Below are 14,082 nucleotides of genomic sequence, written 5' to 3' on the forward strand. Positions count from 1 at the left end.
GGGAATGGAGTGCAGAGGTTAGTGTTAGGTATGGAGGGGAGGTTAGTGTTAGTCGTGAAGAGGAGGAAGTTAGTGTGAGGATTCAGCAGTTTGTAGAGAGATTACTAATATACTAATTAATCGGTAAAACCCAACCACAAACTTTCCAGCAACTAGTATAAATTTATGCCCTCTACTGGTTTCCTTTCATTCTACTATTGCAGAATGGGCAGTACAGGAGGAGCATATTGGTCATCTCATCATAGCAGCAAGAACACTTCCTCCATTAGACAATACGATATGAAAGGTTGGTCTACTGACTAGAGAAACTTTGGGAGATATTAAAGTAAAAAAAAACCAAACCAATAGAGAGAGATATGGGGTTATAATCTTCAGTCCTTTTTAAAATGAACTTTTAATTTGCAGTCCAGGCCTACATGTAAATATCACATTCAGGTCTAGGTACAAAATAAAAATATTCTTACTAAAACAATATGCAGCATTAGTAAAAGCAGTGTTGGAACTTCTATCACGGATCTTTGCCTAGGCAGACTTACTAATTTCCTTCCAACCGTGTTGTGGAAGGGAATCTAACCAGCAAAGAAGGCCATTTGTGATACAACTCAGTCATTATCAAATCAATTGTTTTATTGATTGTAAAATCAAATAAGAATTTTAATTTTACCAGCACTGAATAATCTTTTAATTTCTTTTTTTCAATAAATCAAGTGGAACAAGTAGAAAACGGAAGATTGTTGGATTAACACACTTACCGGTATTTGTGATTACACACGCTATCAATCACAAATTTAGCTTTCAATTGTTCTGATTTACTGTAAAAATTGATTATGTATGGCCATCTTAGATGTAAACTATGAATATAGAGGAAGGACAAGCCCATGTACAGAGCCCATTATAAAGTGAAGCTAAATGTAATTTTGCCTTTTTAAAAACAGAAGGCATTTGTAATAATTCAACTTTAAAGGGAACCGAGCAGCATTTTTGGCCCCCAGGGCGTCTCAATAGCATATAAAAAATGCATGCTAACAACTGTTTGGATCTCCTTAAGCGAATATCAGTGGTTTACCATAATGCATCACTTTTGAATTTGCAAATTATCTCTTTCTGCCCCTGAAAGCAAGGCTGCACATCCAGAACTGCTGGTGTATGGCGAGTCTGTAGCTAATACATTTTGCAGGGCCATATCAATCCCACATGGATACAGCCTGGTTCAGAATTTTTGGTCCTCTTTAGTGCATGGTATGGATTGATATGACTCTTATAAACAAACACAGAACATTTATATCGCGCTTTTCTCCTGGGGGACTCAAAGCGCCAGAGCTGCAGCCACTGGGACGCGCTCTATAGGCAGTCGTAGTGTTAGGGAGACTTGCCCACGGTCTCCTACTGAATAGGTGCTGGCTTACTGAACAGGCAGAGCCGAGATTCGAACCCAGGTCGCCTGTATCGGAGGCAGAGCCCTTAACCATTACACTATCCAGCCAAAGTGAATCATGGCTTCCGCCATCATACAAGTAAAAAGTTTACTTAGCGTTTGCAGGTAGAACAGGTGACATGACTGCGGTCAGCATGCTTGAAGTAGGTTTGTGTGACCAAAACACTGCTGAAGCCAAATATTAGCATGGCGGCCAGACAAGCGACATTTAACAAGGACTAAAGATGCAAACTCCCCTATCCCTCTCACTACAGGTCTCCTTTAGGTAAAACATGAGTAAAGCTCTGTTCCCACCATAGCAAAGAACAGACTTTTCTTGTTCGTTCTCCACTCATTGTTAAGCGCGGAGTGAACAGTTTCTTTTATACATAGGAGCTGTTCACACTTGTCATGCTGCAACGGATCCACGGGATCAGACGCAGGAAGCAGACGGCACTTCTGTGCAATCCCCGATAATCCCGGGCCAGACAGATGCATTCTGCCCGGGCTCCAGATACATCACTGCAGACCATCAGAAAAGATGATTATACGGTCCGCTCCCGGCACGTGATGCAGAAGTAAGTGGGAACACCGCCTACAAGCCTATTGCAGTTGGATTACTTACTGATGAACTGTCCTATGTAGTCCATTATCTCCTTTAGATAGAAGGGTTAAAAAACCGCAATTGGCATAGCACATACTTGGGTCATGCATACTCACATTAACCACTACAGACTGTGCTCCCATTATGGACCACAGCAATTTTCACATTTCAGCACTCCCCCTATTTATTCAACCAGTAACTTTATCATCACTTATCACCCCTAAATGATCTATACCGGGCGGGGGGGTTGGCACTTTTTGGGCTTTCTTTGGGTAGTACTTTTTGCTAAAAAGTATTTATTTTAAATACATTTTAATGTGAATAATAAAAATTGAAAAAGTCATTATTTAATTTTCAGCCATTATAGTTTAAAACAATACTTCCGACTGTAGATAAGACCCTCACATTTTATTTGCCTATTTGTCCACGTTATTACAATTAAATTAGGCCTCTAGTAGGCCTGAACGATTTTAGGAAAAGACTGAATAGATTTCGATTTGATTCACGATTTTTTCAAATCAACCTTTTTCCTCCCTCTGTGCCTCTCTGTCCCCATGTCTCTTTTTGTGCCCCCTCTGTGTCTCCTCTGTCTCTCTGTGCCTGTTCCGTGCCTGCTCTGCGTCTCTTTGTGCCCTCTCCGTGCCTCCTCAGTGTCTCCTGTGTGCCCACTCTGTCTCCTCTGTGCTCGGTCTGCGTTTCTATGTGCCCCCTCTGCCTCTCTGTGCCCGCTCTGAGTCTTTGTGCCCACTTTGTGCCTACTCTGCATCTCTCTGTGCCCCGTGTCGTCTCTGTGCTTGCTCTACATTTCTATGTGCCCCCTCTGTGCCCGTTCTGTCTCGCTATCTCTCTGCGCGCAGCACAGCTTCTACCAATCGCTGGCTGGCTCTACTATGATGGCGGCATCGGTAGGTGGAGCCATCTAAGTATAGCGCAGCACAGCTTAAGCCAGTGACGATCCTCTTAACGTATGCAGGCGCGACTGTGGGTGGAGACATACTGAGCAGCACAGAGGATGCAGGGGAAAACCGCAGCTAATGACGATCCTTAGATCATCTTGACAGGTACAGCGGTTTCGGTTTAAAACCGCGAAACCGTTCCGCCTTAGCCTCTAGTACAATGTATGGGGACAATATATATAACAAGCTATGTCCATAAAGTAACAATTTATGTATTCTCTCTTAAATTCTATCACTTTGCCTTTTTTTTTATAACTATGGGGGTTAGGGAGGGAATAGAAGGGGTTAATAGTCTATTTTTAGGTATGCAATTTTATGGTGCACTAATTAAAAATTGTCCACTAGATGGCTTCGGAAGCTGAATCCCAACTATGGATGTTCATTCGGATTTTGCGGAAATACAATTTCCGCATCGGAAATCGGTAATACAAATGCGGTAGGCGGATTTTCACAGAAATTTTTGCAAACATTTCCGTCAACTTGAACATTGATTTTTGCAAAAAGTATAAGGTCTTTTTGAAAGTTTTTTTTTCTTTTGTTCCCACTCTTCTGCTTAACAAACCTTGAAAATGTGGTGTTTCTAGCACCTAAGGGGCTTTGCTACTAACCGCTAAAGTCGGGTGGCTATTAACTGTAATGTAAAATGCGGAAAATCCGCATTGCCGATATGCGGTATACCGCCGACTTTAGAGATTAATAACAAAGCCCCCATAGGTGTTAGAAACACTAAATTTTCAGGGTATGTTAAGCTGAAGAGTGGGAACAAGAGGGAAAAAATCTTTCAAAAAGACCTTGTACTTTTTGAGAAAATAGATGTTAAAGTCAGTGGAAATTTCCGCGAAAATCCACATAGGAATACGGAAATCTGTAGTGGAAAGCGGTAGCGGTAATCGGCAATGACGGAAAGCAGATTTTCCGCGGAAGCAGAAATTGGCAATTCCGACCATCCCTAATCCCAACTTCCTACTCTAAAATGAAAGCAAAGGTTAAAAAAAAAATTTTTTTAATCAGGCGCGTTAATTGGCTTTAGTAACACGTTCCCATTCACCAATTTGCGATGTAATGGTCGGGGATGGGGGTGATCGCACGTGCGCTGCCCATAGAAGGCGGAAGACAAGTAGGCTACATTTAGATGCAGCACGAAAGTAGTGAATTAATACACATTCAAAAACAGTCCACTGCATATAACGGCAAATGGTGATCATTGCTTCTCGATCTGTGCGCGTTTTATAAAACAGACTAAAGTTTAAATGGCTGGTTCCTTGCTATTAGTTACAGAAGAAAATGTAAAATAATTAACGTTTTTTTTCTTTTGGCAAAAGAAGCAAAAATCCAACATTCCTAGTCTCCTGTATTTCATAAACAATGGAGTCTATCGAAAAAGGAATATGAAAGCAAAACCAATCATCGTTAAAACCTGAACTTCAAAAAAAATTACTTATAAAATAGAGCCAAAACAGGGATAAAATACCAATACTTTGTAGCGTGAATCTCCCATCATGCACCTTGTCCGCTTAATAGTACCGGTCACTGCTTTAAAAGGGTTCAACAAAACTTGTTATTTCATCATTTAAAGATGGCAGCTACACTGTAGCTGTAAAATATTTGAAGTTCAGGTTTTACTCCGCCCATGACTCCAAGCCAATGAAATGTGAAAACAGATTAGCTGATAAATGCAGTTGTAATCTACACATCACTGCTCTTGGAACTGCCCTTATAAGCTTAAAGGACAACTGAAGTGAGAGAGATAGGGAGGCAGACATATTTATTTCCTTTTAAGCAATACCAGTTTCCCAGCTATCCTGTTGCTTCTCTAATACTGTTAGTTATAGATCCGGAACAAGTATGCAGCAGGTCAGGCGTCTCTGACATTATTGTCAGAACTGAAGAAACGAAGATTTTTTCTGGTAGAATTCAGACACTACTGCAGCCAAATAAATCAGCGGGGTTGCCAGGCAACTGATATTGTTTAAAATGAAATAAATATGGCAGCCTTCATATTCCTCTCACTTCAGTTGTCCTTTAATCAGGGAAAAGAAATATGGTGTCACTTATGGATGAAATCAGACCCCACACAAATGGCATATTAGTAATTCTGCTGGAAAGCCTTCTGTGCTTGCATGCTTCACTGCTACTGGAAAATATCCTGGACAACAGACGTACCAACGTCAAGAGCTGAATTACTGTGCGCTTTATCAGAATGCTAAACACAGGTGATGTCATCGAGCATCCTGTCTCAGAGATGTCACCAGCTTTCTGATGAGTAGTGAAAAAACTTTCCAATTGGCCTAAAGGGGCCAGAAAATGGAGGATCACCTCATTTTTTTTAAAGGTATTTGGGAATGTGGGGTATTTTAGTGCGAAAAAATAAATCTGAATTTGCAATCTTCCAGTTGTCCATTTTGATAAATTAATGCCAAAAATAGATCTGAATTTGCATTCTTCCGGTCAGAAGTATAGATAGAAAACTCCATCACGGAGCTGCTGCTGCTGATGTGTTGTGGGATGCCCAGTCTGGAAACATGTTCAGATCAAACATGGGTATTCCCCAAGTGTAAAGTCCAAAACATAGCGTCACCATGGCGATCAGGTTTGTCCCCAGTCCAGCTTTCATCTGTTTAAGATACAGCAATGGGTTATAGTGGAACAAACACAAAGTGAAAAAGAACAATGTACTTGAAGAGAGTCTTTATAGGTGAATTTAAAAATGTTTCACTGAAACACCAAGAGGCATCATTTAATATTTTGTTTTTAGTGTGCTACTTGGGGGTTTGGGGGGGGGGGGGGGGGAGAGGTGGTAAGTGTCACTACTTACCTACAGGGGGCAAGGAAAATGCAGCAGCGGTGGTCGGCAGGGCTGTGGAGGCGGAGCAATTTTGGGTACCTGGAGTCGGTGGTTTCAATAAAGTCAGGAGACGGATGATTTTTAAACCAAATCCATAGCTTTTGTAAAAATTAGACTAAGGAGTCAGAGCAATTTTGGGTACCTGGAGTCGGAGGTTTCATAAACTGAGGAGTCAGAAGAATTTTGTACTGACTTCACAGCCCTGGTGGTCGATCCGCAGAGAAGAAGGCGGATCCTATAGGGACTAAACACCAGAGTAGCAGCCCCCCATGGGGCTCTCACCCCCCCCCCCCCCCCACACACACACACACACAATGTCACATTACTACACACGATCTAACCAATCCTGTTACATAGGCATATACTCACCATGTCTGGCACGGTCAGGTGGCCATATGAAAACACAATGGCATTCGGGGGATTTGAGACAGGCAAAAGGAATGCGCAGGAGGCACTTATGGTAGCTGGTATGATGATTAGAAGAGGATTCACCCCGATTCCTTCCGCCTTTAAGAATACGGAAATAAACACAAAAAACAGGTCACGTAAATATTTATATTTAGTACTGGGATTTCATTAACATATACACAAGTATCAAATCCTCGTGTGTGATTTAACCGCTTCTGGATGGTGATGATTGAAATCTACACCCTGTTCTGATGCTCTAATACCTGCCAGGAAGCAGCACCTGTGGAAAAAACATTTGCAGATTGCTCTCTGAATAGTTTTTCACACTATCAGACCCCCATAATTCTTATCTACTTAAAAAAAAACTAACCCTTTTCTTGGAAAAATAAATTTTGGTATTAGGCTGTTGTAGCTGCAGTATAAACAACTTAAATACCAGCAGTCTCTGCCCCCTTAAAGGACCACTATTGTGAAAAAAAGTAGGCAGTTAAAATCTGACAGAATCAACGGGTTATTGGCCAGTCCATCTCCTCGTGGGGGATTCTCAGGGCTTTCTTTGCTTTCAACAGCATTTCCTGTACAGCAGTTGAAAAGTCTAACCTACAAAATAGTGTGCAAGTAAGTAGGGAGGCTGGCAGGTATCTTACTATTTTGGCAGTTAAACTGCAGTTCATCAAATGCTGTTGAAAACAAAGAAAACCCTGAGAATCCCCCGTGAGGAGATGGACTGGCCCAAGACCCGTCGGTTCTGTCAGATTTTAACTGCCTACTTTTTAGCGGTAGTGGTCCTTTAAGGACCAGAGCCTACTGGTACCAGAAAGAACTGCATAACGTCGAATCGCCACACATCCACTGTCCACACCACACACCCGGAGCCTCAGGCCACACACTCTGCGGTCTCTATGATGGCAGAGCTCTGTGAGCCGGTCAGGAGCTGCTTTCATTGGCTCCTGACCGTGTGATCAATATAAGCCAATGGGAGTTGCTCACATTGATGACAGGGTCAGGAGCCAATGGTATCGGCTCCTGACCATCTCACAGGGCTCTGCAGTCATAGATTGCAGGGGTAGTGAGCTGCGGAGGTGCTGCTTCCTGCATGTACATTGCTGAGTAGAAAGACAGAAGGAAGAGAGAGTGCATACTGATTGCAGTCAAGTTGTGGGCTAGCCCAATAAGAGAGGTCTCACCTAGCTGCGAAGTCTGGGGGAACCCTCATGGGTTTTCCAGCACTAAACTGAACGTAAAATGCAGACATTAGCAGCCTCATTGGTCCCTTTCTACACAATTTAAAGCACAAGTATAAGTACGCTAACACATACACTAAAAAAACACGGTCACCCGAAAGCACCTTGTGGTCTCCGGCTTAAAAGGGAACCTAAACTAAACATAAAAAAAAAAAAGTTTAACTTAGCTGGGGCTTCTACTGGCCCCCTGCAGCCGCCCTGTGTCTGCACCGTCACAGAATGAACCTCCAGTCCCCTGCAGTGACTCCGTTTCATTTTTGGCAACTGAGCCAGTCGATGGCCACTGCGACTGTGCAGCACTGGCCGCGCCCCTCCTCGATCACCCTCCTGACACTGGGAGCGTCATGCGCTTTAAATAATATAGAAAGAGACCAATGAGGCTGCTAATGGCTGCTTTGATTCTTCCATTTTATTCCCACTTTAAAATACAGGCATTTTATTCCCAGTGTGTACAGTATATTGTATAACACTTGTCCTCTCCTTTCCACTTTCCATAGGACCATGCATACTGCTAAACGATGAGCCAATCAGTATGTTTGTACAACAATTGTGATAAATTGGCACCCAAAATCACACTTAGGTGGGTAGAGGGAGCACGACAGTTATATGTCGAAGGTGGAATCCATCATTTTACCTTAAAAGGAAACCAGAAACGGTAAAAAAAAAAGATTTCATACTTACCCGGGGCTTCCTCCAGCCCCATTAGCACGTGTGAGTCCCTTGCTGTCCTCCCGCGCCTCTGTTCAGGTCGCAATCAGCACCAGTAACTGGGTAAGGCGGGGTCTTCTGCAGATGCGCGGTGCACTTTTATAATCACCCCAGGCATGCTGACTCACCAAAAAGTGTTACCATAAAGCTTGGTCAAACAAAGACTATGTTGTTTCAATAGCCCATCTGGTGCATTAAAATACCCGAGGAAGTGATTTCAAAATAAAAATGAGATACTGACCTCAGTAGTTAGAAGCCTCTGGATAGTCCAGACACTTCCTACAACTTCTTAAGCCAGTGAAGTTACAGTGAATGATCCTCCTAAAGTTTTTCAAGTTAAAGTTATTCAACTGGAGCCGGTCAAAAAAAAAAAAAAAAAAAAAAAAAAAAGCTTCATCCAGCCATACTGCCACCCGTGGATGAGCAAATCCCAAGACAGAAATGAGCGGGCTCATTCTACTGGGCATGCGTGGACCTAACTCAGGCATGCTTGATGAGATGCTTTCCTTCACAGACAGGACGGGATGCAATTGAATATGTTTAGGAGGACCCTTCACTGAAACAGTGGGGTGTAAGATATGGGAACCCACAGTCCCAACTACAGTAAGCATTTCATTTGTATTCTTAAAACCACTACAGGGTACTTTATGGCTTAATCTTGTATCCAAAGCGGATATCCACCACAGTGTGATGTTGCGTTTATTTTACATTTTAACTCGCAGAGATGGTCCAAGAAGCTCTGAAGTGTATGTTGTATGGGCATTGGGGCCCTCAAAATCAGGGCTGTGGAGTCGGAGTCGGAGTCGTGGAGTCGGGCAATTTTGGGTGCCTGGAGTCGGAGTCGGGAAAAAATGCACCGACTCCTAATGAATTTGTAACTGTAATTAAAATAGAAAATATGATAAAATGTTCTATTTCTAAGATAATAGTCATTAAAAATAATGTATATATACAGTATATATACAGTAATAGCTGTGCTTAGTCCACAAAAATGAAATAAACCAATCAAAATTAGTTACTTGTGCTGCTTCAATAAAGCAGTCCCCGTATTTTTAAGGTCAGATATACATATCTGATTGTGACTGTATATATGATGTGTACACAGGAATCTCTTATATATACTAAATAACATCTATGCTGTAAGAATAAAGCCTGATGTGTAGCTGTGTCACTAATAGAGATGGTCAACGAGATGGAAATAATTCTGCATTGATGCTGATTTATGCAAATGTATGCACTCCCTTTGCTGATGAAATCAAATAATTTGATATGTTATTAAAATTTGGTTTGGTAACTACAAATTAAAGGGTAACTGAGACGGATGAAAAGTAAAGTTTTATACATACCTGGGGCTTCCTCCAGCCCCCTTCAGGCTAATCAGTCCCTCGCTGTCCTCCACCTCCTGGATCTTCTGCTATGAGTCCTGGTAATTCAGCCAGTCAGCGCTGTCCGGCCGCATGCCGCTCCCACAGCCAGGAACATTCTGCACCTGCACAATAGTGCTGCACAGGTGTAGTATGCTCCTGGCGGCGGAGTGTGTGCATGCGCACTACGCCTGACTGGCTCAAGTACTTGGACTCATAGCAGAAGATCCAGGTGGTGGAGGAGGACAACGAGGGACTGATTATCCTGAAGGCGGCTGGAGGAAGCCCCAGGTATGTATAAAACTTTAATTTCATCTGTCTCAGGTTTACTTTGTTACACAGTAGTACTATACTCTACATATGCACTCCCCACAGAGCTGCAGGGAATCCACTGAGAATGCTGTGCACATTGAACACAGAGGTGTTGTCTGTTTACAATCTCCTCATTCCCCTGCAGAGTACCTGCACATCATTCTTACATGTACCCACACTTACATTGCCTAGGGCCTGATAGATGTTCTTTGTTCCGGTTTGTACCTTTTACAAGTACTCTTACCAAGGACTAGTTTTAGTCTAAAGGGAATAAATATAGTAGTCTACATATCCTTTTCACTTCAGTTGTCTTGTAAAATTCCTAAGCGTTGGCAGTTAAGAGACGAATTTCATGTTACATACTTTTAATCAACAAAATTGTAATATGCAAATTAGAGGAGTCGGAGTCGGTGGAATCCTAAACTGAGGAGTCGGAGTCGGTGGATTTTTGGACCGACTCCACAGCCCTGCTCAAAATGTTTATAAAATTCTAATAGTGGCCACACTCTCACCTAAAATGATAGTGAAAGATCATCTTAGGTTGCAAAATTTCCTCCCTGTGCATTTAGCCTGCCCGATAGAAAAAGGGATGGGATAATGCTTTATTTCCACAAGGGGGCAATAGGTGAACAGCGTACCGTATATACTCGCAAGCAAGCCGAATTTTTGACCCCCCAAAAGTGGGCCAAAAGTTGGGGGGTCGGCTTGCTTGCGAGTCATGGGTGGGTGGATAGGTGCTGTCCCTCCCCGCTCCCCCCGCGGCCACCGCTGCTATTACCTTAGGCGGCGCCGCTGCCTCTATCCCCGTCCTCCGGTAACTCATTCACAGCAGCGCGCCCCCCGCTGCTGTGATGACGCAGGAAACCATAGAGAGCGGTTCCCATAGTCACGGCATCGCGCTACAGGAAGCCGCTCTCTATGGTTTCCTCGTCATCACAGCAGCGAGAGGCGCGCTGCTGTGAATGAGTTACCGCCCGGAGGAGGACGGGGATAGAGGAAGCGGCGGCTGCGGGGGGAGCGGGGAGGGACAGCACCTACCCACCCACACTGGGGCACTATGCTAGCTATATGGGGCACTATGCTAGCTATATGGGGCACTACACTAGCTATAATGGGGCACTATACTAGCTATAATGGGGCACTATACTAGCTATAATGGGGCACTATACTGGGGGCACTATACTAGCTATAATGGGGCACTATACTAGCTATACTGGGGGCACTATACTAGCTATTCTGGGGGCACTATACTAGCTATAATGGGGCACTATACTAGCTATACTGGGGCACTATACTAGCTATACTGGGGGCACTATACTAGCTATACTGGGGGCACTATACTAGCTATACTGGGGGCACTATACTAGCTATACTGGGGGCACTATACTAGCTATACTGGGGGCACTATACTAGCTATAATGGGGCACTATACTAGCTATAATGGGGCACTATACTGAGCACTATACTAGCTAAACTGGGGCACTTCACTAGCTATACTGAGCACTATACTAGCTATACTGAGCACTATACTAGCTATACTGAGCACTATACTAGCTATACTGAGCACTATACTGAGCACTATACTGAGCACTATACTAGCTATACTGGGGCATTTTACTAGCTATACTGAGCACTACCTACCTATACTGAGCACTATACTAGCTAAACTGGGGCACGTCACTAGCTATAATGAGCACTATACTAGCTATACTGAGCACTATACTAGCTATAATGAGCACTATACTAGCTATACTGAGCACTATACTAGCTATACTGGGGCATTTTACTTGCTATACTGAGCACTACCTACCTATACTGGGCGCTATACTGGGACATACTGGGGGGATCACACGGCCAGCGTTTCCTACCCCCGGCTTACATGAGGGTCAATCATTTTTTCCTGTTTTTTGGGGTAAAAGTGGGGGGGTCGGCTTACATGCGGGTCGGCTTGCTTGCGAGTATATACGGTATATAAAATAAAACCTACAGTAGGTTTACAGTGCAATCCTGGGTTTTTTGTTGTTGTACGTTTTTAAGTGCTAGGTCACTTGAAATCAAAATATTGCTTTCTTTTTTGCTATCAAACAGCTTTATTGAAAGCATAACAGAAAACAATACAGGTAGTCCCCGGTTAACGAACGAGATAGGGACTGTAGGATCGTTCTTAACCTGAATCTGTTCTTAAGTCGGAACATTGTGCCATCTCTGTCCACTGTATCCTCTGTGCCCCCCTGGCGTACATCAAAAAAGGGCGTTGGGAAAAAAGGGCGCGTGGTGTAAACGATAAACAGTATTATCGTTTATTGAAATATTGTGTAGAATTTCGTTTACAAATAGTGTTTTAAGAATTTATAAATCACTAAATAATGTGTATGAGATCGGCAATTCTTAAAACGTTAATCTTCCCTATTTGTAAACTGAAACTTATATTTACGTTTGTTAAAAACCCTCCCTGTACCTATCCCTAACCCCTAGACCCCCTGTTGGTGCCTAAACCTAAGACCCCCCTGTTGGTGCCTAAACCTAAGACCCCCCTATTGGTGCCTAAATCTAAGACCCCCCTATTGGTGCCTAAACCTAAGACCCCCCCTATTGGTGCCTAAACCTAAGACCCCCCCTGTTGGTGCCTAAACCTAAGACCCCCCCTGTTGGTGCCTAAACCTAAGACCCCCCCTGTTGGTGCCTAAACCTAAGACCCCCCCTGTTGGTGCCTAAACCTAAGACCCCCCTGTTGGTGCCTAAACCTAAGACCCCCCTGTTGGTGCCTAAACCTAAGACCCCCCCAGTTGGTGCCTAAACCTAACACCCCTCAGTTGGTGCCTAAACCTAACACCCCCCTGTGGGTGCCTAAACCTAAGACCCCCTATGGATAATAATTTTTTACAGACATTAATAAATAAAAAATGTAAATAAAAAAATGTAATTAATTTTTTTGGGTGGATAATAATGTTTTAGAAATGTTTTAGAAATAGTGATTTAGTATCTTTATAAACGTTATTCGTCACGGGCTCATTTTGTAGAGTTAAATCATCACAAACAGTTATAAATCCTTAAAAATCTCTGAGCGCCGTTTGTTAAAACGTTAATAATCTCCGGCGCCTTTTTTTCCCTGTTCGGCGCCCATTAAACAATATTTATAATGGGAGTGAATGGGGCGCCCTTTTTGTCCACTTGTCTCATGCACCTAAATCTCCTGCTTCCGCCCCCCTGTGCCTCTAGTGTAACCCTCTGTGTCACCTCTGCCCTTTGTACCCGTTTATAAAAGTTTACTGCTGGGTACACACTATGAGATTTTATGGTCGATTACTGTCAGATTAATTATTTCCAACATGTCCGATTTGCTTTCCGATCGATTTCCGAGCATTTTCCGAGCAATTTCCGTTAAGGGACTCCGAGCTCAGAGTTTAATCGCACATGCGCCGTGCTGTCACGCCGGCCGCCGTCATGACGCGCGGCGGCCAGCGTGTGACATCATTCGTGACGTATACGGAAGGAGAAGGCCCGACACTCGCCAGTGTCGCCCGGGGGACCGGCCTGTCCGCGCTATGCGGACAGCCGCCGGGAGAAGAGCCAGGAGGCCGGCGTGGGACGTCCCGACCAGGGCTGGGATGGAGAAAGCCCCGGGTAAGTTCAAATTTTATTTTTATTCTGAGCTCGGAGTCACTTTAATAGGAAATCGATCAGAAAATGCTCGGAAATCGATCGGAAAGCAAATCGGACATGTTGGAAACCGATCTGACAGTAAATCAACCATAAAATCTCAGTGTGTACCCAGCATAAAAGCCATTTTTTCTTTGGATTTTTTAAAATCGATTTTCTCAAAAACTACAAGTCCAATTTGAAATTTTTTTTGTTCCCATGGAAACAGTGAATCCATGCAGTTTGTATCGGCAGGTCGTTCGTAAGTAGGACATTCCTAAGTCGGGAACTACCTATACATGAAAATTAGAGCTTCATGTCAAACGTAAAAGCATAATACAACTTAATGAGTAAATATAACATTCATAAGATCGAATAACCGTAGTAATAAACAAGGTCACAAAACGTTTCCTATTACTTTTAATAACAAGGTCAAGGAAACATTGTCCCTGTTGAGGCTTTGAACAACTAAATGAATACTAGTTTAGTAAGAAATATTGCTTTCTAAAATGCCACCCAACATATTGCTATACTGTATAAGATGGAACATTATCTGCTCATCTGCCTTTCAAGTATTCACAGAGGCCA

General features: G+C 43.2%; 1 protein-coding gene across 1 annotated transcript in view; it reads right to left on the reverse strand.

The window, feature by feature from the left end:
- Positions 1–3,728: 3,728 nt before the first annotated feature.
- Positions 3,729–14,082, reverse strand: part of LOC137538657 (solute carrier family 13 member 1-like) — a 69,126-nt gene continuing 58,772 nt past the window's right edge. The window contains exons 15-16 of the mRNA XM_068260936.1: positions 6,189–6,326; positions 3,729–5,588 (exon numbers count right to left, since the gene is read on the reverse strand). Of these exons, the coding sequence (XP_068117037.1) occupies positions 5,448–5,588; positions 6,189–6,326 (279 nt within the window). The 3' untranslated portion in view covers positions 3,729–5,447. The remainder of the gene's footprint in view (positions 5,589–6,188; positions 6,327–14,082) is intronic.

Source organism: Hyperolius riggenbachi, chromosome 11 (assembly GCF_040937935.1).
Source record: "Hyperolius riggenbachi isolate aHypRig1 chromosome 11, aHypRig1.pri, whole genome shotgun sequence".
NCBI classification, from domain to species: Eukaryota; Metazoa; Chordata; class Amphibia; order Anura; family Hyperoliidae; genus Hyperolius; species Hyperolius riggenbachi.